Genomic DNA, 23,135 nt, shown 5'->3' with positions numbered 1-23,135 from the left:
TTTCGTTCTCTTTCTCAGCCGTGTCTGTAGTTATTCAGCTCTACCCAAGCGCACACAGGACGAGTCAAAGCTCCACAGTTCCTCTGTTTCCTCTTCATTTCACTGCACTGCTAGAAAATAAACCAGCGTAAACTTAAACATATGCACTGTGTGCCATTTCAAGTGTGAGAACTTTCCAAGGTCTCATGATGGACTTAGATGGGGAGGGTCACAATATCTGTGACAAAGGCTTGGAATGTATCAGGTCCTTCAGGGTGGGGTGTGGACTGTACGTGTTCAGAGGACCACTATAAGGTTGTACCTGTACACCTGCCTTCACAGGACTCGTTCTCTTATGACAGATCTCACACAGATCTCACATCCTTCTCTTATGACAGATCTCACACAGATCTCACATCCTTCTCTTATGACAGATCTCACACAGATCTCACATCCTTCTCTTATGACAGATCTCACACAGATCTCACATCCTTCTCTTATGACAGATCTCACACAGATCTCACATCCTTCTCTTATGACAGATCTCACACAGATCTCACATCCTTCCCTTATGACAGATCTCAAACAGATCTCATATCCTTCTCTTATGACAGATCTCACACAGATCTCACATCCTTCTCTTATGACAGATCTCACACAGATCGTTCAGTGGCAGCAACTGAACCACATCACACATTGCTAATGGTGGTTACGTACATACATACATACAGGCCTATGCAACTTATATAAACTACCTTTGCCACACCATATATAACTATTAGGATGTGTAAGGGTAGTATGTCCCCTTTAGGTTAGTACAAAACCCTACAAATATGTCTAATTTCTTATTAAATGTGTAGTGCTTGACGACTTTTTCAGATGCTTGAAACGCTGTCTCGCGCAGAACACAGTGACAACAATGTTAACGTGGAACTTTCATCTGCACACAACATCTTGCGAAATTTGCTTTCCTTGTTGGATTTCAGTTAAGAAAGCAGTCGAACGTAATTTAATCATTTCCACGGTCGATGAGTAGATCTTACCAGGTCGTTATGACGCAAACCTCTAAAACTTTAACACCTGTTTCGGGTCACGTGCCGCACTAATTCATGGTGTGCATGGTACCTTGCGACATCCCCTACACAGATGCATTATTATTATGATTAAAATGAAAAATGATGTAAAGAGATTCAGTGACCGAGCTTCTCTGTGTTTGCTTCGTTGCATCTGCACCCAAAGGCTGCACGCGCGCCGTTCTTCATGCGCTGGGTCACACTGAAAGCTGTGATAATGAATATCACGTGTGTAGCTGTGTGCTCTCTGACACATTCCTTCTGTTATGTGGTTCACACGTCTCTCTGACAGTGAACCAGACCAAAGTCACATGTGTCTCTGATAGTGAACCAGACCAAAGTCACACGTCTCTCTGACAGTGAACCAGACCATGATCACACGTCTCTCTGACAGTGAACCAGACTACGGTCACACGTCTCTCTGACAGTGAATCAGACCACGGTCACACGTCTCTCTGACAGTGAACCAGACCACGGTCACACGTCTCTCTGACAGTGACAGTGAACCAGACCACGGTCACACGTCTCTCTGACAGTGAACCAGACGACGGTCACACGTCTCTCTGACAGTGAACCAGACGACGGTCACACGTCTCTTTGACAGTGAACCAGACCACAGTCACAAATAGCTGCCGTGCTGTAACAGCCATCGAGGTGTGACAGATGAGCTCATTTAGAAGAACCAAGACATCCTCTTGTGTTGACATACAACAGTATACAAAGGCCTGTATACAGGGTGGAGACCTTGAAGGGATTTGCAGGTTTGCAGCTAAAGATCAGGGTGAACGTGTCGCATGTGTTTGTGCTTACAGCCCTGGGTGTCATTCACACTGCGGTGTCCCTCCCAGAGAACACGTGTAGCCTGCCAGATTGCGGGGGTTCCTGATGAGGGCTCATCGGTGTTGTGGAGGGATGTGCACTCTAGCTGTAACATTCCATCCGGCTTGAAAGTTGGAATGCGAACAGGCCAATAATTCACTTCAGAAATCAGCATCAGAGGACATGGGACACACCACCTTATCATGTACAGAAACCTTCTCTGGAGCCACACAAAAAAGTTACCACAGTTTCCATAGTAACAATGTTATGCCTGCAACAGTTGTCATGGATATTGATGGTGTCTGGATACATGAGTGTGTTTTAAGACCAAACCTCACTGAATACAAGTGTAAACTACACCAGGGACTCCATCAACTCTTGGAGGAGAAAATTGCTCGTTCCCTCGTAATGTGGTGCTTCAACATCAGAGAGTAAAAATTGCACAGAACTGTACTTTGGAAACAGAGCAGACATTTTGAAAGCACATTTTGAAAGCACAATCTTCAGCAGTTATTGTACTGTAATGATCGACCCTTTTAGGTCATGGCAGTCTAGCGTGTGATGCCCCATTTAGCACCGATTTCCAATGGCAAATGTGACCAACCTTGACTGTGTCATAATGGTGCCATTCAGATGTCATAATGATGTCATTCAGACTTTCTGCAACCTTCTCCACCACCAATCAGTGCAGAGCTCATGATTGAAACTGAAAATCTTTTTTTTTCCCACACTGGATACTGCTGATAGGTTTTGGTTTTTGTTTGTTTGTTTGTTTTTTTGTCGTGTATACTCCAAAATGTCCAATCCCTAATGAAGAGCTTAAATCATCCTTCTTCCAGATTTTGCTCTGGTGTTGAAGAAATAATAGCGGTGTGGTTAGAACCCTGGATAGGATGTGCTAGGGTTTCAGTCTGACCTGACCTGGCAATAAGGGCACTTTAGAGACATCCGCATACACAGACTCGCGAGACCTTCGAGAGAGATCTTGGCTTGTGTACTTTCTAAACTACGCTATATTGTAAGTGAAATAACCCGATTAGGTGTAACTCTGCATATAGGTGTGTTTCTTTCTATCGCTTTCTGTGGGGCGGCGTCACCCTCTCTCTGTGTCTCCAGTGTGGAGAGGTTGTAATAGGGGTGATTTGAAAGGAAATAACATTCTCAGTTAAAGGCTGAAATAATAATCATGGTTTATTTATGGAGGTGGTTATCTGTCTAGACCAGGATCACACAACCACGCACGTAACATGGGCCATGAACTACTGTTTCCTGTTTCTTATACTGGGTTTCATGTACATGGATTACCTGTGTAGCCCAGAAGACAATGTGCACAAGATTGACTGCACTAGGTTCAAGATCCTTGATATGGAGACAGTAACAGGAGACAGGAACACCTCCTCCTACGGGTGAGACCACCGCCTCTCTCCTCCCTGATTAGCTCCTCCTCCTACAGGTGAGACCACTGCCTCTCTCCTCCCTGATTAGCTCCTCCTCCTACAGGTGAGACCACCACCTCACTCCTCCCTGCTTAGCTCCTCCTCCTACAGGTGAGACCACCACCTCTCTCCTCCCTGATTAGCTCCTCCTCCTACAGACTGACAAGATGTCAGTCGCACTTCAGCCAGTCTGAGTGACGCCTGAGAAAAGTAACAAGTTTACAGAATTACCCAAGAGACAATTCAGAAGCCCTGTGGTTAATTAATGTTACCTGTCAGCAAACTGTACTTGATTTTCAAGACATTTAATCAATTAATTGGAATCTCTGTTAAAAAATCAGCCATTAAAGTAATATGACATTGGTCTTATGGCCTTAGGACAGAAGTATAAAGGATACATTTTAGATGATAATAATAATAATAATAATCTTTACTTACACAGTGCCTTTCATAGACCTGAGATTACATTATAAAAAGAAAATATTTTTTAAAAATGTAAAAACTTAGACTGACAGACGTGGGCAGTTTAGAGTGTGGACTGATTTCCAGGTGTCTAAATTTCAGATGAAATGACCTGCAGTCTGTTAAAGCATTTTCGCAGGAAGAGCGGAACAGTTGTAATCCGGACAAGAGGTGACACAAATGAACCTGTGAGGTTGGAAAGATGCATCCGAGGCGTGAAGCAGGTCTTCCTATGAGTTTTTGTCTTAATTTAGCAGCTCATATGCCATCATGCTCTGGGTCATGTCTGAAACATGCTGGGCATGCTTGAATTGTGGCCACTACAGGAATTGATGTCAGTGGCTTGGAAGGCGGGACCCTCACTGAAGTAAGAGGTTCAGTTATATCCAATTTTATTCCCAGTCAGCCTCTGACACCTTTATACGCTCCGTGTTCTTGCTCTTTCTCAGTTCCCAGCCCAACACCCACCGGCCGTTCCGTGTTCTTGGATTCAGGGCTGATGTCCTGTGAAGGGTAACTGGGGAGTACAGGATCCTGGGAAAGGTAACTAGGGAGTATTGGATCCCGGGAAGGGTAACTGGGAAGTACAGGATCCTGGGAAAGGTAACTGGGGAGTACAGGATCCTGGGAAAGGTAACTGGGGATTATTGGATCCCGGGAAGGGTAACTGGGGAGTACAGGATCTTGGGAAAGGTAACTGGGGAGTACAGGATCCTGGGAAAGGTAACTGGGGAGTACAGGATCCTGGGAAAGGTAACTGGGGAGTATTGGATCCCGGGAAGGGTAACTGGGAAGTACAGGATCCCGGGAGACACGAACATAAACTGCAGTGCATGACATGGCTCAGTTAACCACCCAGTGTCGTGCCAGTTGAATACTTGAGTTTTGAGTGCCGTCTCATGCACGCGTGCGTTTATGAGTTCCTGCCCCTCTCAGAGGAGTGCGGTAAGCCCCTCCCATGCCTGCACGCACTGTGATCACGCTTTTATCCTGGTTTTATCCTGGTTACAACACAAGCCATGCTCACGTCCTGTTTCCTAAAACAGTTTCCTGTTTTTGTTTCATATGCCAGAGGTGTTCAGCTCTAGAGCTAGAGTTCAAAACCCTGGGATGGATTTTGTATTCACTGGCTGTTCATTCAAACCACAATCCCTCCGGTCCATGTCCTACAGCTCCACTGTCCCACCTGGTGGGACAACCAGCTGCTCATGAGACTAACAGTGATTACAAAACTCAGATCCAGACACTAAAACCGACCGCCCACTGGTGAACAATGACACACGATAACAACTGCGCAGCTCCTAAACTAAAGTTACAGTATATTCTGGCTTTGGATAAAACATCAATGCTGTGGGACGTATCCAGTCATTTTTAGTTATTCATTTAGAATATAAATGTAACAGTCTGGAAGAGTGATTTGATGGTAGTACATGTAACAGTACATCAATGTGTGCATCTACAGAGTGTGAGACCGGTTTATGTGTGTGAGCCTACAGTGTGAGACCAGTTTATGTGTGTGAGTCTACACAGTGTGAGACTGATTTATGTGTGTGAGTCTACAGACAGTGTGAGACCAGTTTATGTGTGTATCTACAGAAAGTGTGAGACCAGTTTGTGTGTGTGAGTCTACAGACAGTGTGAGACCAGTTTGTGTGTGAGTCTACAGTGTGAGACCGGTTTATGTGTGTGAGTCTACAGACAGTGTGAGACCGGTTTATGTGTGTGAGTCTACAGACAGTGTGAGACCAGTTTATGTGTGTATCTACAGACAGTGTGAGACCAGTTTGTGTGTGTGTCTACAGACAGTGTGAGACCAGTTTGTGTGTGAGTCTACAGTGAGACCAGTTTGTGTGTTTATCTACAGACAGTGTGATACCGGTTTATATGTGTTTATCTACAGACAGTGTGAGACCAGTTTATGTGTGTATCTACAGACAGTGTGAGACCAGTTTATGTGTGTTTATCTACAGACAGTGTGAGACCGGTTTATGTGTTTATCTATAGACAGTGTGAGACCAGTTTATGTGTGAGTCTACAGACAGTGTGAGACCAGTTTATGTGTGTTTATCTACAGACAGTGTGAGACCGGTTTATGTGTGTGAGTCTACAGACAGTGTGAGACCAGTTTGTGTGTGAGTCTACAGACAGTGTGAGACCAGTTTATGTGTGTGAGTCTACAGACAGTGTGAGACCAGCTTATGTGTGTGAGTCTACAGACAGTGTGAGACCGGTTTATGTGTTTATCTACAGACAGTGTGAGACCGGTTTATGTGTGTATCTACAGACAGTGTGAGACCGGTTTATGTGTGTATCTACAGACAGTGTGAGACCAGTTTATGTGTGTTTATCTACAGACAGTGTGAGACCGGTTTATGTGTTTATCTATAGACAGTGTGAGACCAGTTTATGTGTGAGTCTACAGACAGTGTGAGACCAGTTTATGTGTGTTTATCTACAGACAGTGTGAGACCGGTTTATGTGTGTGAGTCTACAGACAGTGTGAGACCAGTTTGTGTGTGAGTCTACAGACAGTGTGAGACCAGTTTATGTGTGTGAGTCTACAGACAGTGTGAGACCAGCTTATGTGTGTGAGTCTACAGACAGTGTGAGACCGGTTTATGTGTTTATCTACAGACAGTGTGAGACCGGTTTATGTGTGTATCTACAGACAGTGTGAGACCGGTTTATGTGTGTATCTACAGACAGTGTGAGACCGGTTTATGTGTGTATCTACAGACAGTGTGAGACCAGTTTATGTGTGTGAGTCTACAGACAGTGTGAGACCGGTTTATGTGTGTATCTACAGACAGTGTTCATCTACAAAGGATTCCCCCTCACATACACCTACACAGTGCTCGCTGCTTCACTCCAACAGAAATGTGTCTTAACGTGTTCATGAAATGGTCTGTTTGGACAAACCATGTGGTATGCTGAGAGTACACCAACCATGAAATCCTGCCCAAATTCTGGATTTTGCTACTGGTCAGATTTGCTGTTTTGAAATGATCCCCTCAGACATAGAAGAGGATTTATTTACCAAGTGTGTGAAGTTGAGCTGCTACATGTCCCTGGATTACTGGGACTGTTAATGAACATGGGATTTGACCTCTGACCTTAACGCACTTTTATTTATTTAACATGATCGTGATTTGAGCTGAAAACGTTTGGTTATTTATATCCATATTGGGAAAAAAAAACAAAACTTGGATATATATTTTAAGAGCTGTGCTGATTGAAACATATTAGAGAGATGCCTGTATTGTTAAGTTGTCTAAACGTAATAGTGATTAACACAATCTATATTGTCAAATACACTCTGTTCTTGAAATAAATATGTTTTCCTTTATTATATTCTCCACAACTTTGAGAAATTACAAATCTGAGCAAGAGGAAGACGATGGTGTAGACTGCAACAAACAAGATTTAATTTGCGAACAGCCCCAACATCAATTTGCAGTGTATGCTAATTAATTGAAGTAGCAAAACAGGGAATTAATCTAATCTCCAGTGTGGCACAAAGGTAATGCCCGATCTAAAAAACAAACACCGAACTGTTTCCTCCGTTGACATCCCAAAGGAAAACACCATCATATGGAAGGAGCATGCAGACCACTGAGGCTGCTATGGTTCCGCATGAAATAAGCCCTTTACCGCCCTCCAGTGGAAGAGCGTGGTATTTCTGTTCTGGTTTGGCGCAAACTTGCTCTGAAGGAGACAGCGAAGGTGAACCCCAAAATTGAATTGCGTCATTACTGAAATATTAAAGTAGCTTTGACTTTCAAAAGCTTATACAATGCATTTCACTGCCTTATGTAAACTGTTTTCTCACATTTTTAAAATATAAAATGATAAAATGTCATTTTTTTTTTGTACTTTTTATTTTTTAATCAGCCAAGATTTCTAACCAAATCCAGCCTGGTAGTTTGCCACTGGGAACACAGATCCAAGTCACATATCTACATGTGCCAGCAGCTAAAGTTTAGGATGTTGATTTGAATACTTGGACGTTTGGCTGCCGCCAGAAGCCTTGACACAGCCCTGCTCACAGCAGCGGGAGGGTGGGATGCTCTTGGGCTGTCTGCAGCTCTGCCTCGCTGTACCCACTGGGTTGGAGGGCAGAGACATGGAGGTCAGGGAAGGCCGTCTGTAGGCCTGCGTCCGTGCCAGCCTGGCACGCGGCCAGCTCGCCAGGGGCGTCAGAAGTGGTCACGAGCACCAGTGTGTCTGGAGCCAGGCTGTCATTCCTCAGCTCCTCCCACAGGTGTCCTGCGCAGAGACAGGACAGTCAGGACAGTCTAAAAATCATGTAGCCACAGACAAATAAAACAATGTGGTCACAAGCTGAATAAAACCTGACAAAAATGGAGTTCTGAAGACTTGTGAGGCTTCTTTTTTTGTAAACTCTTTGAAACATATGGGCTACCCCTTACACTGGGAAAGTTTCACAACACATGGACCAAAATACTTTTAAAATCTGTTAGATTAAATCTGACAAGTTATTAAGTCATTCTTTCTATACCTTACAGATTTTGGATTGAATATTTAAGGTTGTTTATGGTTTTATATATATATATATATATATATATATATATACATATATATATATATATATATATATATATATATATATATGTATATGTATGTGTGTGTGTGAGTGTGTGTGTGTGAGTGTGTGTGTGTGTGTGTATATGTGTGTGTGTGTGTGTGTGTGTGTGTGTGTGTGTATATGTGTGTGTGTATATGTGTGTGTGTGTGTGTGTGTGTGTGTGTGTGTGTGTGTGTGTGTGTGTGTGTATATGTGTGTGTGTGTGTGTGTGTGTGTGTGTGAGTGTGTGTGTGCTGCTGTACAGGACACTGTTACCATGCAGCTGTAGGTCTGTTAGACTTGGGTTGAGGGTGTCGATGTCACTGCTCATCTCTGCTTCCATCAGCAGCTCCTGCAGGCTGCCTGCAGTACCGCGGTTGGTCTGTAGAGCGGCGCTATAGCTGGGCGGGGTGTGCGCCGGTAAGGGCGAGTCCAAGCTGCCTGTGCAGGGCGGCAGGTGCGTGCTGGGCTGCTGGGTGATGGGGGGGTAGAAGGGGAAGGGCTGAGGGTTGGAGGGCAGCAGGAGGTGGCTGTGAGCGGCTCCTGGGGAGGCGAGGAGGCCGTGCTGAGCTCGCCGCAGGGGGGCCGCAGGTCTGCAGGAGGGAGCAGGGCTGGCTCTGTGGAACTGAGGGTGCGGCGGGTGGGTGAGGTGCACAGAGAAGGTCTTCAGCTTCTCCGACCTCTCGCCCAGAAGATAGTCCAGCTCTTCTGGGAGAATGAGCAAAGACAATCAATAAACACGTGTCCTGTGGTTACGGGGCCGGGCGGGCCGGGTCCTGCTCACCGGGGCGGGCCATGCTCCTCCGCACCGTCAGCGGATCCTTCCTCCGCCACTTGCGCAGCTCCTCCTGCATCTTCTCCACCTTGGCAGGGTTGAGGGCCCACAGGCAGCCCTTCCGGGCAGAGCTGCTGATCTTGTTCTCCACCTTCTCGAAGCACTTGTTGAGGGAGAGGTTGTGGCGGACGGAGTTCTTCCAGCCATCGGGAGCTGTCTGGGGAAGCAGGAATGTGAAGCTGAGAGTGAGAGGAACACCACCGCAACCAACGCAGATCTCCAGGAGGCAGAAGATGAAAGATCTACGCCGAACAGAGCGGTGCCGGGTGGGTGCTGCTCACCACTGACCTCGGGGGTTCCATGGACATTTTTCTCCTCAGATTTTCTCCTCTGATTTTACAATGTAGGTTCCACTCACAGTGATTTCAGGCCAAATTTAATTTGGAGAAATAAAATCATCCAGACAGATTCGTTGTTCTGTGCAAACGTAATAGACAAGGAATTTAACTTGTGCTCGAGTGTCAGGTTACTCGTCAGCTTGGAGCACTGTTTGGGACTAGCCCCTGGAAACTCCATTGTCAGTAGCATCCGTAGCATCCGTTTAGAAGCACAGAAGAACTGAAACATCTACAGTGCCACGCTACGCTATAAATGTGATCATTCAAAAGGTTGTTAGAAGCATCATGTCACAGAAGCAGGCCTGGATGCAGGTAAGGATAATACGCATTAGTAAAGCAATTATATCCAACATTCAGGTGACAAAGTCAGCCTGGGCATAAATGTAATCCATCACTTGCACAAAGGCGCCTAACGTCTTATGCAACGTCCCATGATGCTCCAGCACTGTAGATGGTATAAAGGGCAACCCCCCCCACACACACACACGGACACACACACACACTGCAGGGACTTTCAGTGCTTCCGACTGACTGTCTCGGCTCACGCCACAGCAGAGCCATGCAGAAGTGCCTACTGAAGGCACGAGCTCGATGAATGATCTCCTCGAACCTGCTTCTCCTCCTGAGGGTTAATGCAAACCTCAATGCCTTCACTGCCAAAGTAGGCAAATGTGTGAATAAGAGAATAAACAGACTCGTAGGAAGCATGCTGGGTAGAGGATCGTCACATGAGGTAAGCGGAAAACAGAGACCTGCCGGAGTACCTTAAAGTACGGGAAATGCTCTGTCATGAAACTGTAGATCTCGCTCACAGGCAGGGTTCCTGTGCGGCTGTTCCTCAGAGCCATGAAAATGAGAATACTGTGGAAACACAGGGAAAATAAACACATTCACACCTCCAGCTATTGAAGGAGTTTGATTTTAAAACAGTGTGTTCAGTGTTTATAGAACATGGAACAATGACGATCTTTCAAATTTCATGTTTGAGCTGATGAGAATTTTAAACATCAGCAGGCGCATTTGAGCTGACGAGTCCGCTGCTCAGACATGCTGCTCACAGTCTCCCAGTGTAATAAAACCCTGAACTCTGCGTGTTTCTTAAACTCCAATATACAAACACATTTTTTAACATATGCAATGCAAAATTAGATTAATGTTCCAAAAACAAAAACCTTTCCAAAAACTTTAAACTTCAGCTCCATTTACGTTCCACTGCTGGGGTATATAATGCCGGTATCTGCAGTACGAGGAAAACTGAAGATCCTATTTCATAAACTAAGGACACGGACATGTCTTCCGCACCTGCATGCCTGAGGGGCTGATTTTTTTAGCGCAGGTGTGTTACTTTAGCTGAAGGCACTGCAGGCATGTGTGTACCTATAGGAGTATACAGGTTTAGGGTAGAGCTGAGCTGGACTGTCCTCACAGCTCCGGGACGACGCGCTTTGGAACGAGTAGAACGAACTGACCTCTGGACCTACTGGAGAGAAGTCGTCTGGAAACTGAAGAAAACACATGCATGCACACACACACACACATGTATAAACATAGACATACGCGCGCGCACACACGCACACACTTTTTAAAAGACTTTTTTCCCCCAGTGATTATTTTCTGAACAAGTCAAATAAAGCTTTGCATTCACGGCCTGTGATGTGTTGTAATTCCTGCACACAAATCTGAATCCTGATTAATTAACACACTGTTCACCTGCCTTGTTTTCTTTCTAAGACACTATAGACATGTTGAACTGTCTTGTATTGGTCTTTGTAGTTTGACAATCTGACGATGTAGGAGTATCTCCTGCCAATGTTTTGATTACAAGTACGAAACAGATCCAAAATGTCCTTCTGTCTTATCGCTCAGGTATTTTATCCATGTTGACACATGTTACGAGTTCAGCTGCAGGATTCAGGCTGACTGTGTGCATGGTGAATAAACAGAATACACACGGTAAAGAACAAAAAGACACAAAGCACACAACACAGAGGCTCTTTGTGTTTGCTACCTACCATACACACACACTCACACGCGCACACACACACACACACACACACACACACACACACACACACACACACACACACACACACATACCTCCTTCCAGTTTACCTGGTGTGGCAGTGAACTAACAGTGCTGTGTACACCAGGGTCAGATGGGGTGTAATGGCGTAGTTCCTCGGTCAGACTCTGCTCCTGTGTGAAAAACCGGGTGCAGGGTCGTTAGTAGCACAGCACCAGCCAGATCGTTTATGCTAAGGACGCCCTATAGCGGAAAATCTTCGTCTGTCTGACATTCCTGTTCCAGGCTCACCCCGGGCCACGCAAGTGTTCTGGCAGGAGCGGAGGAGACTCCTCACAGCTGTCTGCACGCTCCTCTCTGCAGAAATGCCTCCCGATCCTACACACCTCTGATTTTCTGATGTTACTTTCCTACTGGACCCTTGCAGAACCATAAGGCAACCCCAGAAACAGCAGAGGGCGTGACGGCAGCATCCCTGCTTACCATGAACACGGAAGGCTGTGCTCGCATGCTGTGGGGAGCCCAGGGAGCAGGCCCTACCGCCTGGGTAGTGCCCATCAGTGCTGGGCTGAGGGCGTCAGACGCCGGGCACTCCCGGAGGTAACGGTAGGGCGGAACCGCAGGGGGCACTCCGTCGCTGCAGCGCCTGCCGTAAGGGTGGAAGCGCTTGACGTCTCCGGGACCACCCTCCTGGCCCAGTGAGCTCCCATCCACACTGTGCCTTCGGAAACGCTCTGCAGTGCCAGGCTTTAGCCTGTAGGGGACGCTGTCTCGCTGAGACCTGCTGACGAAGCCTTCCGTAAGGCTGCGCTTTGGGCTCTAGAAATGGGAGAATACAGTGAAACTTAATAAATAAATACTAGAGTAAATAATACAACGTAAGGGGTTATAGGGGTATAATGACAGCGTAGATATACTTGTGTGTCCACGAGCAGTAACAATGGTCAGTAAGATTTTCTTGAATTAACTCTCAGATGTGAACAAATTCCCAAAATGAGATGCAATATGCTCGCGTGCTCATGTTAAAATCTGAGTCAACCAACTTCTGACTTTGTACATGCATGTGTGTGTTCCTTACTCTCAGACCAGACAGTGAACAACCTAGGAGCATCACCTGCCGACATACTTTCATCTCCCACTATTTGACGTTGTAAACTGGAGGTGACTTTTTTCCAACTTTAAAATGCACAGATATATAAGGGCCCTTGATCTAATAAAGATTGCATTCAAGTATTTGCCGTGATATATCACAGCCCCAGGGCTGTCATTAATTGATATAAATGAAACAAACTTTGATTGGTGACATGCTAAAACCCAGCCACTCAGCTCCAGGGCGCGGTGTCCTCAAATAGAGCCTCCTCAACCTCCCGACAGCAGGTTGTTATCCAAGACAGACAGCAGCTCCTGGTGTGTATGAACCAAGCGGAACACACTGACTGATCTCTTCATTAGGGGCACCTCCACGTCTGTGGATCGTAGTCTGCCATTGCGAGCCGTTTTATTCTCCTGACAGACTGTACAGGAGTCTGCACTCTTAGTCCATTCTGTACAACCTTATTTGCATCTTAATTGAATCAGCTGGTTTTTGGCCAAAGGGCAGGTGCTAGCCAGATGCTAATATCCACGAATACTATTAAAGGCACTTTCAACTACCTTTCATGCAAACACAGGCTAAAATGATATATAAACTGATAATGTATATATTTTAAAAATGGGTTTTTCATGAAACTGTGCAGAGAACAAGACAAGACAAGTGACCATCTAACCCCTCTGAGTATATATGACCGAACAATAAAGCAGGAATGCAACATCTGGAGATGACCTGCATCGACTAAACTCAACAGAAAATCCCGACCCGCACGGGTCCAGGTTAGGGAAGAGGCTCAGACCTGCGTCAGCGGCATCGGTGGACTGTGGGCTGTTTGCAGAGCACCGGCGGCGCTCTTGGGCGGACTGTCTCTGGGTGCCGGTGGGAGAGGCGAGGGAGAGGTCGACATCAGTCCGCACGGCTGCTGCTGCTGCTAAGGTACAGCGAGAGAGAGAGAGACACTCTTCACCCACACGCACGCAAGCAGGCCGAGCACGCAGCCGGAGGGCGCGCAGGAGCAGACGGCTGGCGGGTTCGCATCGGAATGTCGGTGCCAATTTCTCTGCACTCTGACAGATACACCAGACGTGACAGGCGGTATGACTGTACACACGAGGCTTCAGAACAGTTCCAAACTCCAGCAAACTAAGCTCGAGTCGATGGTGCAGCGCTGCCGTGTCTTTAGACGCCAGCTTAGGTTCAGACAGCACTTATTAGGCATACTATTGATGCGTAACAACAGCCTCATGTCAAAATGAAGAACCATCAACGTAATTTCACCCCAGCTGCCTGTCAGATCCTTAACCACACAGCAACACGACTAGCATCACAGAACCAAACGACGTTTTCATGTTAAACGTTTTAAAAATTTAACACCAAATGCTCGCTATAGCGTAAATAACATGCACCTAATAAACCTAAATAACGTGCACCTAATAAACCTAAATAATGTGCACCTAATAAACCGCAGAGGAAGATTTGAATGTCTTACAGCCTTTAAACATTTAATACACCTCAGTTAGACATCAGAACTTGACAAAGGTGCTTTTTACTGCAAATAAGAAGACACCCCAAAGTAGTTAAAGTGTTAAACTCTTCCACTTTGGTTTTGTCCCAGACGGGGACACGTCCAGGCCACTGTACTGCAGCTGTACTGCACATGAGATCACGCCAGGATGTATTTGCAGGGTCATCACAGTGCAACTTCTTGACAGTGATTGAAATTCTTCCTCGAGTGTACACATAAGCACTTCTCAGTCCCCGTGAAAACGTCAGCCTGGGACCAGCTTGAAGAGGAAGGAGTGTGTTTCTCGTTTCAGAGCTCTTGATACCTGATAACACCACAGCTAGGACACGTGGCCACAGGTGAGTTACTGCAGAAGAAGCCCACTTTCGCTTCCAGTCAACAGACCACACTGCGCCAGTCAAGACGCTCATTAAAATCGCCAACAAAGCATGAAGCGTTTGTCACACAGAGGCCAGAATCTCTGCAGCAGGGAAACAGGCTGAATGTGAGATGGTTGAGTTGTACTTCATGCGAAACGCAGTGTAACTGAGTACTGGGAAGGAAGCAGGCGTGTCTTCACTTATAACGCCACCCCAGTGTAGAAAGAGAAACAAACTGTGCAGGCAGAACAGTGAGGGAGCAAGGCCTGATCCAGGATCAAGAGCGACCATGGCCAGGGGTCACGGCCTGATCCGGGATCAGGAGTTATCATGGCCAGGGATCATGTCCTGATCCAGGATCAGGAGGGATCGTGTTCTGCTCCAGGATCTGGAGTCATCACAGCAAGGGATCACATACTGATCTACGACCAGCAGGGATCATGTTCTGATCCAGGATCAGGAGTTATCACAGCCAGAGATCTCGTCCTGATCCAGGACCTGCTGGAATCGCTTCCTTTAAACTTCATATTTGTATCCAGGCTTTGATCAGTCAGAGGAAACTGTAAATCTTCTACTGAACAGAAACTGCAGACGTGTGCTTTTAGATATCACACTGCCATGCAAACCTCCGTCAGCATTGTACATAAAGCGTGCACATACTCTAACACCAGTATAAAGTCACTCTGAAGACTCAGGTGGTCACACCTTTCACACGTATGTGATCATATCCAGCGCTCTGATCTCTTACTTAGTTTCTTGCATCTCAGTGTAACCACATCCCACAGATTTGGCCTCCCCAGCCGGCGTGACTGACGTCTCTAATGGACTGTGGTGGACTGTCTCCTTTTGCCTTTCCATTGTTCATGTGATGGTGGGATGGCTTTCTTTAATTCATCTACCTTCTCTGCACTGTGTCTGTAAGAGGTGGAACAGATCTCCACAGCATCCAGCACCGCTCCGCTCCCGACAGCAGGCTGGCTTCCGCTCTGACTACCATTAAGGGAATTCCACATGCTGTGCTTTGTGTAAATCCAGCTCATCTGTGCGATGTGATCGAGTTCTGTCGCCTGACCCCAGTGAAAACACCATTCTGACCTAAGAGCTTCTTTAACTCTTAAATGCCTCTTTACTGCAATTCTACTCAAAATCACAAACAACGCGTTATTTGTGCATCAGAACTTGTAACAGTATTTTTAAAATCACAGTGATTTTCGATTTTTAAAACGGTCCATCTGGTAACGTTACCCGGCGTCCTGCCACAGCTGTACCGTTGTTTAAAATCCTGTTACTGGCCCGACCGCATTGTGTCCTCCCTCAGATCAGCAGACTGTCACACAACTGTCATGTAGCTGTGTGAGCCTTAAACGCGCAGCTTGCAGTCATAAACATGCAGTCCTACAACTAATAGAAACTGCAAATATGCGAAAATAGGAGCCAGAAAGTCAACATATTTCGCAGGTGGGTGGCTGGTGATTTATGATTTAAGCAGGAGTCAGAAAAATGCTCTGATTTGGTGACATGTTGGAGCAACAGGCCTGTGTGGAAAACGTTACACACTCAGAGAGATGATGAATCATGGAACTTCTAAACATTCCCATGACTCACTTTGTATGAATAAAGTCCTGAATCAGCCACAAGATGTCATTTTTGCATCCTGCCAAACTTGCTCCGTTCATTAATTATCTAAACATAAGTGTATACAGCATAATCTGAAATTCAGTTGCCTTCACACAGGTAGAACTGTAGTGGTAATCTTAATTTTTAAAGGGAGTTGTATACTGTAGTAATTCGTTCCAGACATTTTTCTACAGTATCTTGCCTGAAATATGCTTTCGGTGGGCATACCTAACACGACATGATATAGAGGATTTTTTTTTAATGTATTACAGTATAACCACCTGACAGTGACATGATCATATAGGCATAAATCTCTAAAACTGGCCAGCATGAAATCTTTGGTGCAAAGATACAATCTAAAGCCAAGACCTTTGAACAATGGGGAATCTGTGTTTCTAAAACACCACATCTTTTACCTGTTAGTCTTGCCGGTCTGTCCCTAGCCCCCGTAGAGCCTCTGGCGGGGACACCGTTACAGGCCGTCTGTGGTGGCTTGGTCACTTGTCACAGTACAGGAATCCTGCTGTCTTTCTGTCTCTTATACATGCATGCGCTTGTACACATGCTGTACAACAACATCTCCTCAAAACCTGAATATGCATCTCAAAGGATGTCGTTTCCACATGTAAAAATATCTGATATTGAGGATTTCTGCCATGGTCATGGTATACTCACGACAAACCTACAAGGCTTTTAGTGAGAGACTTGATCTCTGAAATGAGAGGCACACCTGAGAACCTTCTGAAATCAGGTGGCTTATTGCAGTAAACGTTTCAAATCTGTATCTACATAATAATGCCAAGCTAAGGCGATGTGGCAAGATGATACACAACACACACACGCACACACACACACACACACACCAACTGCATGCAAGGTAAGCAACGTTCGAGAGCACTACAGGGTCCAGTGTGTGTGTGTGTGTGTGTGTGTGTAAAACATGAAAGTGGCCTGTTCTGGGCTTCAGGTTGGAAGAGTCTTTTGAGGTGGGACTGAATGATGATCCCTAAAACAGCCTTTATGCAAACATTCTGTCAGACCACAAAATGAGTCCCCTATAAAGAAACCAGTCCCCTATACATGGGGACAAACAGAATAAGTGTACGTTTGTTCTGGATAAAGACAGCCACTGGATAACTGTAATTTTGAAAACAAAACTTGTATTGCATCAGTACAAAATATCTGAGAGTCATTTTCTCACATTATAATTTGTGGTGAACTAAATATTGCCTATAAAATTGTTGACAAATAAAGTTAGAGTGCTAATGAAAAATCATCAAGACAGATTTCATCAGTCGAGCCAAGGCGTTCTGGATCCCACCACAGGTGAGACTTACCTTGTTCCCAGAGAGTATCCTCCTCAGACCTTCCATTCAGACTTCCACACGGGTCATCCCATAATAAGCATCTGACACGCACACCCACCTTCAGGCATAAGCGCCCCCTCAGCAATGTCTTCTGCTACTTCTCCAGAACTCTCACTCTGCTGTCTGATCAGGTTTAGCAGAGCGCTAACAGATACCGCACTTTGGCCCACAGCCAGCCTATAGGAGGAGGCACACCGTCAAAAGAGAGGATCTGCCACAACAGGTTTTCTAACACACACACACACACACACACATACATACATATACACACACACACACACACACACACACACACAGACAGAGAGAGAGAGAGAAAAAAAATTAAACGAGACACCACATAATAGTTTGAATCACAACCAATTCCTCTAAAGACGAGACTTGTTACCAAAATTCAGCACCTGACTGTCACCTACTTCTCTCCCACCCCTACCTCTCTCCTGCTCCTCCCCAGGAGGAGACCTGTTTGAGACGAACAGCGCTGAGCTGCGCCACCATTAACGCTACCAGACGCAGCCGTTACCGCGTCGACGTAAGCGCTTTATTGTCACGTCCGCCGACTTACACTGACGCATTTTTAAATAAACATCTAGCTCAGAATGAACACGGTCACCCAGGTCTCCGTGCTGACGCGCCTCGCTCAGGTGGAACACTGCCACCACGTACAGGACGTTGTGCGCTCGTTAGAGTGCTGTTGTAGAGAGGCAGGGGTTATAGCCCGAGGTGCGAGCTCACCTGCTGCTACGTTGAAATATGAATGCTTCCACATACGGAACAAAAGGAGTGTTGTTTCGGTGTTTTCTTAAGCCCAGTGCTTGAAACAACACAGCAGGCAAAGCGGGCACAGATCGTGGTAAATAGTTTGGCACCAGGACGTGGCATGACAGAGCCTGAGCACACAGCTTCCAGTCTTCGCGTGCGTGCAGATCAGTCTGAACTCAGGCGAACACCTCAGCGCGCGCCGGAAACCAACCTCTCTCTCCCTCGGTGGCGCACCGCAGCGCGCGGCACACTCCTGATGCGCGCACCGACTGCCTGTCGACAGCGCTGCTGGAGGAGCGTCGGTGCGCGGGGTGTAACGTGCAATGTCTGGACGCAGGCTATTTAAAAAGCGTTTTGACTAAAAACAAAAGGACCACGTGCTTGCGTTTACTCCACCTTAAAAGCAGCGAGTCTTATTAGAAGTTAGGAGAATGTGGGGGAAAAAGATTTACGACCTCAGCACCTGTAACAGCTGGATTTATGAACTCGATTATTTATTTTCTGCTGAAGGTGAAGGCATAAAATGATGTGTCTTCCAAAATAACTGCGGCGCGAGGGAACGAGGTCACACCCCCGCGAGCGAACGGAGAGGTTCCACGGCCTAATTGCTATATTTCATGCTGTCAAGTGTTCGACGTGAAATGAAATATGAAATGTTCCCAAAACAAATAGTCCCATTCATTGAATTGAAGTGTACATCATAAAAAAAATTATCTTTACATTTGCACCTAGGCTCTGATTTTTAAAGACTTCCTGTGATTCTGTCAGATTAAGATCTAGAAAAAAATGTAAACGCACTTAAAAGAATATACGTAACATTTACCAAACAGCTACTACTGAAATATACGGAACACTCACCAAACAGCTACTACGGAAATATACGGAACACTTAATAAACACCTACTAGAGACTTTTTTTAAAATAAGACTCAGACTAGAGTCTTATTTTAAGGACTTTATTTATAAAGACAAATCATAATGTTGTGCATAGGGTGAATGCAGGTAATCTGGGACATTTTTACAATTTTGAATTTTTCGAGTTATTCCGATATCTGTTTAATACATTAGATAAACACATTATATCGTTCTGTAATTCCTAGATGTTTTCTAGGAAAAGAAAAACGTCGATATCACACCCAGAGGAAATGCCACACCTTTTTGTGTTCTTTGGGAATTTGACAATCTGGGACATTTGTATTAGTCTTAGAAAATTACTAAATTACCTTACTCTAGTGGTCATGTGACTTCCATCACATGACATCCATGCTAAACCGACAGTAGAAGTCTTGTTGACTAGATTTAGTTAGAGCAGGAAATAAACACACCGGAGCTTAAGTGGCCCACATTACCCCGTGCCCCAGGTTACCTGAACACACACACACACTCACTCTCTCTCTCTCTCTCTCTCTCTCTCTCTCTCTCTCTCTCTCTCTCTCTCTCTCTCTCTCTCGTCAGTATGGCTTTATTGCCATGACTGTACCAAAGCACTGAAAATGCAAAAATGCTTAACTTTCACACAATAATAATAATTAATAATAATAATCATAATAACAGGTAACAGTTTTAATGACATCTAACAAGCCACTAAGAGATTAACAAGAAATTATAACTAGTTAATATGTAAACATATTTGCAATAAGGACTGTGTTTGTGTGTTATGGTGTTGGGGGTCCTGTGGTGTTGGGGGTGTGTTATGGTGTTGGAAGTGTGTTATGGTGTTGGGGGTCCTGTGGTGTTAGAGGTGTGTTGTGGTGTTTGGGGTGTGTTATGGTGCTGTGGATCCTGTGGTGATGGAGGTGTGTTATGGTGTTGGGGGTCCTGTGGTGTTAGAGGTGTGTTGTGGTGTTGGGGGTATGTTATGGTGCTGTGGATCCTGTGGTGTTGGAAGTGTGTTATGGTGTTGGGGTCCTGTGGCTTTGGAGGTGTGTTATGGTGTTGGGGTCCTGTGGTGTTGGAAGTGTGTTATGGTGTTGGGGGTCCTGTGGTTTTGGAGGTGTGTTATGGTGTTGTGAGTTCTGTGCTGTTGGGGATACATTATGGCTGTGGTTTAGCATATACTGCTCAAATATGTTAATATAGACCAAAATCTGACATTTTTATCTAGTATTTGATCACTTCCTTAGTGCAGATCTCTCTGTAGGCTACCTGTACAGTTGTGAACGTAACCAGTATATGAAGTACTGACCACCGATATAATATTCTATCACCCGGAGAGATTTTGGAGAAAATGTACCAAACTGATAACCACATTCAAAGGACTTCCACTGTTAGTGCATCAAAGCAATGGGCACCATGATAGGCCGCAGTTTCTGTGCTAAGTATCAGCCCCATGGCAGTTAGACCAAACTGACAGCGTGTCCGCAAAAGCAGAGTATAAGAAAAATACCTACACAGGAAAAGAAATGGTGAATGAGCCCAGGATTGCTTGATTCAGTGAACATGGTGTCAGCAGGGTGTGAGCTGTACCTCTGACATGGAGGCCCCACGGAATGTCCCATTACTGAGCTCCGTATTTCAGCACTTCATCATTACCACACCTCTTATGTTTATTTAACACGCGGGCAGCACACTGCTGCTTACATGTGAAGAATGACTTTGACCTCAGGGTTTGTCATTAAGGTTCAGCCTGTCGTCACCTGTGTGCTAAACCTGGTTTAATATGGAATAATACTTTTAGGACTATATCCAGGAGATCAACAGAAAATACCTATAGAAAAAGATACAGATCTCTGGAGTTGCAGCTAATCACCCCTGGGGCTTCTGAACCTGTAAATGATCTGTGTCTGAGTGAGGCTATAGGTAACTGTCAGTGACTGCAGTTATTTCTGATGTACAGAAAAAGGTCCAGGAACATGCACTGCTTGTACCATCGCTGGAACGCAGACTGAAACATGTCAGCACTTTGCAAAGCCTGCAGAAGAAAATAAGGCAGCCATCAAAACTATGACACAAAACAGAAGAACAAAAAGAAATATCATTATCACAGTTGCCATTAAACACATATGAAAACTACATATATTACATATATAATGTTCTTATACACTGCCTGGCCAAAAAAAGGTCACACACTAATATTTCGTTGGACAACCTTTAGCTTTGATTAAGGCACACATTCGCTGTGGCATTGTTTCCACAAGCTTCTGCAATGTCACAACATTTATTTCTGTCCAGAGTTGCATTAATCTTTCCCCAAGATCTTGTATTGATTATGGGAGATTTGGACCACTGCGCAAAGTCTTCTCCAGCACATCCCGATTCTCAATGGGATCAGGTCTGGACTCTGTGGTGGCCAATCCATGTGTGAAAATGATATCTCATGCTCCCTGAACCACTCTTTCACAATTTGAGCCCCATGAATGCTGGAATTGTCATCTTGGAATATGTCTGTGCCATCAGAGAAGAAAAATCCATTGATGGAATAATCTGGTCGTTCAGTATATTCAGGTAGTCAGCTGACCTCATTCTTTGGGCACATAACGTTGCTGAACCTAGACCTGACTAACTGTAGCAACCCCAGATCATAGCACTGCCCCCACAGGCTTGTATGGTAGGCACTAGGCATGATGGGTGCATCACTTCAGCCGCATCTCTTCTTACCCTGATGCGCCCATCACTCTGGAACAGGGTAAATCTGGACTCATCAGACCACATGACCTTCTTCCATTGCTCCAGAGTCCAATCTTTATGCTCCCTAGCAAATTGAAGCCGTTTTTGCCGGTTAGCCTCACTGGCAAGTGGTTTTCTTAAGGCTGCACAGCTGTTTAGTCCCAATCCCTTGAGTTCCCTTCGCATTGTGTGTGTGGAAATGCTCTTACTTTCACTATTAAACATATCCCTGAGTTCTACTATTGTTTTTCTATGATTTGATTTCACCACACGTTTAAGTGATCACTGATCACGATTATTCAAGATTTTTCTCTGACCACATTCCTTCCTCGAAGATGATGTTTCCCCACTGGCCTTCCACTTTTTAATAATGCGTTGGACAGTTCTTAACCTGATTTTAGGATTGATGCATGCCAATAATTTAACCCTTCTTAAACAGATTAACATCTTTTCCACGACCACAGGATGTGTCTTTCGGCATGGTTGTTTACTCACTGCATCAGTTAGGGTTAAATAACTTGTTGCCAGCTGAAACATAATCACCCATGCAGTAATTATCCAGTGGGAGGCTCTTACCTATTTGCTTAGTTAAATCCAGGTGGTGACCTTTTTTTTTGGCTAGGCAGTATATATAATATATATTATCGTAGCAGAAGTTAAATGCCTGAAAGAGTCTGTTTTACAAAAGGAGCACCAGAAGGTAAGAAAAATCTTTAAATCAGTTAATTAAAAAACATGAAGCACACATATACAAACAGAACTGAATTAAATTTACACATAGTTTTAGACAATAAAGCAAAGCAATACACACTGTGCACAAATAAAAAGACATAGAAGCAGAAAAACAAACCCTTTTTTCTTGTTTTTACCAAGCACAAGTGTAATACTAATGAACGCAAACTTTTTGTAAACCATTTGGCCCCAATCACACCCATATGTACTTTAGGGGATTATTGTTGTTCTAACAAGTGCCTCGCAGTGCCAGCCGGCAGCCACCAGGGGGAAGCCGGGGGCCCCACCCTATGTAACAGTTTTGCAAACGTCTCTTGGGGAAGGTTCTGTGTATGCTGGTACTTGGTAGTCTGAGTACAAGAGTTACACTTTGTTTTCCTGTCTGTTCTAAGAGGGTTCATCTTTTCTGGGGAAGGGTTCCCCTCTTTATCAGTAATTTACCTGAGAGTTGTTTGTCTAACACATACACTTCATTTGTAGTGTTATGATCGGGCCAGCCAAGTCTAGTGAACCTCAGTCCATCTGGTTTTC

At 45.1% G+C, this 23,135-nt stretch overlaps 1 protein-coding gene across 5 annotated transcripts; it reads right to left on the bottom strand.

The window, feature by feature from the left end:
* Positions 1-7,129: 7,129 nt before the first annotated feature.
* Positions 7,130-18,410, bottom strand: foxn1 (forkhead box N1). Of its 5 annotated transcripts, none has more exons than XM_081700671.1 (10): positions 18,241-18,410; positions 17,479-17,736; positions 13,440-13,571; positions 12,034-12,369; positions 11,640-11,723; positions 10,905-11,029; positions 10,292-10,388; positions 9,139-9,346; positions 8,631-9,062; positions 7,131-8,035 (listed from the first exon to the last, which is right to left on the bottom strand). In XM_081700671.1, exons 2-10 carry the CDS (start codon positions 17,512-17,514, stop codon positions 7,812-7,814), a joined length of 1,674 nt encoding a protein of 557 aa, XP_081556797.1. In that variant the 5' UTR covers positions 17,515-17,736; positions 18,241-18,410; the 3' UTR covers positions 7,131-7,811. The 5 variants fall into 5 exon arrangements, with proteins under 5 accessions (XP_026884834.2, XP_081556797.1, XP_081556799.1 ...); XM_081700673.1 differs by having other exon boundaries at positions 8,631-9,059; XM_081700674.1 differs by having other exon boundaries at positions 17,567-17,736.
* Positions 18,411-23,135: the final 4,725 nt, after the last annotated feature.

Source organism: Electrophorus electricus, chromosome 17, assembly GCF_041902795.1.
Source record: "Electrophorus electricus isolate QZ-2024a chromosome 17, ASM4190279v1, whole genome shotgun sequence".
Classification (NCBI taxonomy): domain Eukaryota; kingdom Metazoa; phylum Chordata; class Actinopteri; order Gymnotiformes; family Gymnotidae; genus Electrophorus; species Electrophorus electricus.
This window is presented reverse-complemented; position numbering and strand designations above follow the sequence as displayed.

What these genes read in the sequence shown, in the direction of transcription:
- foxn1 (XM_081700671.1), bottom strand. Translation starts at nt 17,514, where the DNA reads ATGGAAGGTCTGAGGAGGATACTCTCTGGGAACAAG. An exon ending in TTAGTTCACTGCCACACCAG is followed by an intron (nt 11,030 to 11,639) that starts GTAAACTGGAAG and finishes TGTTTTCTTCAG; the next exon opens with TTTCCAGACGACTTCTCTCC. An exon ending in GAGGAGCATGGCCCGCCCCG is followed by an intron (nt 9,063 to 9,138) that starts GTGAGCAGGACC and finishes TCATTCTCCCAG; the next exon opens with AAGAGCTGGACTATCTTCTG.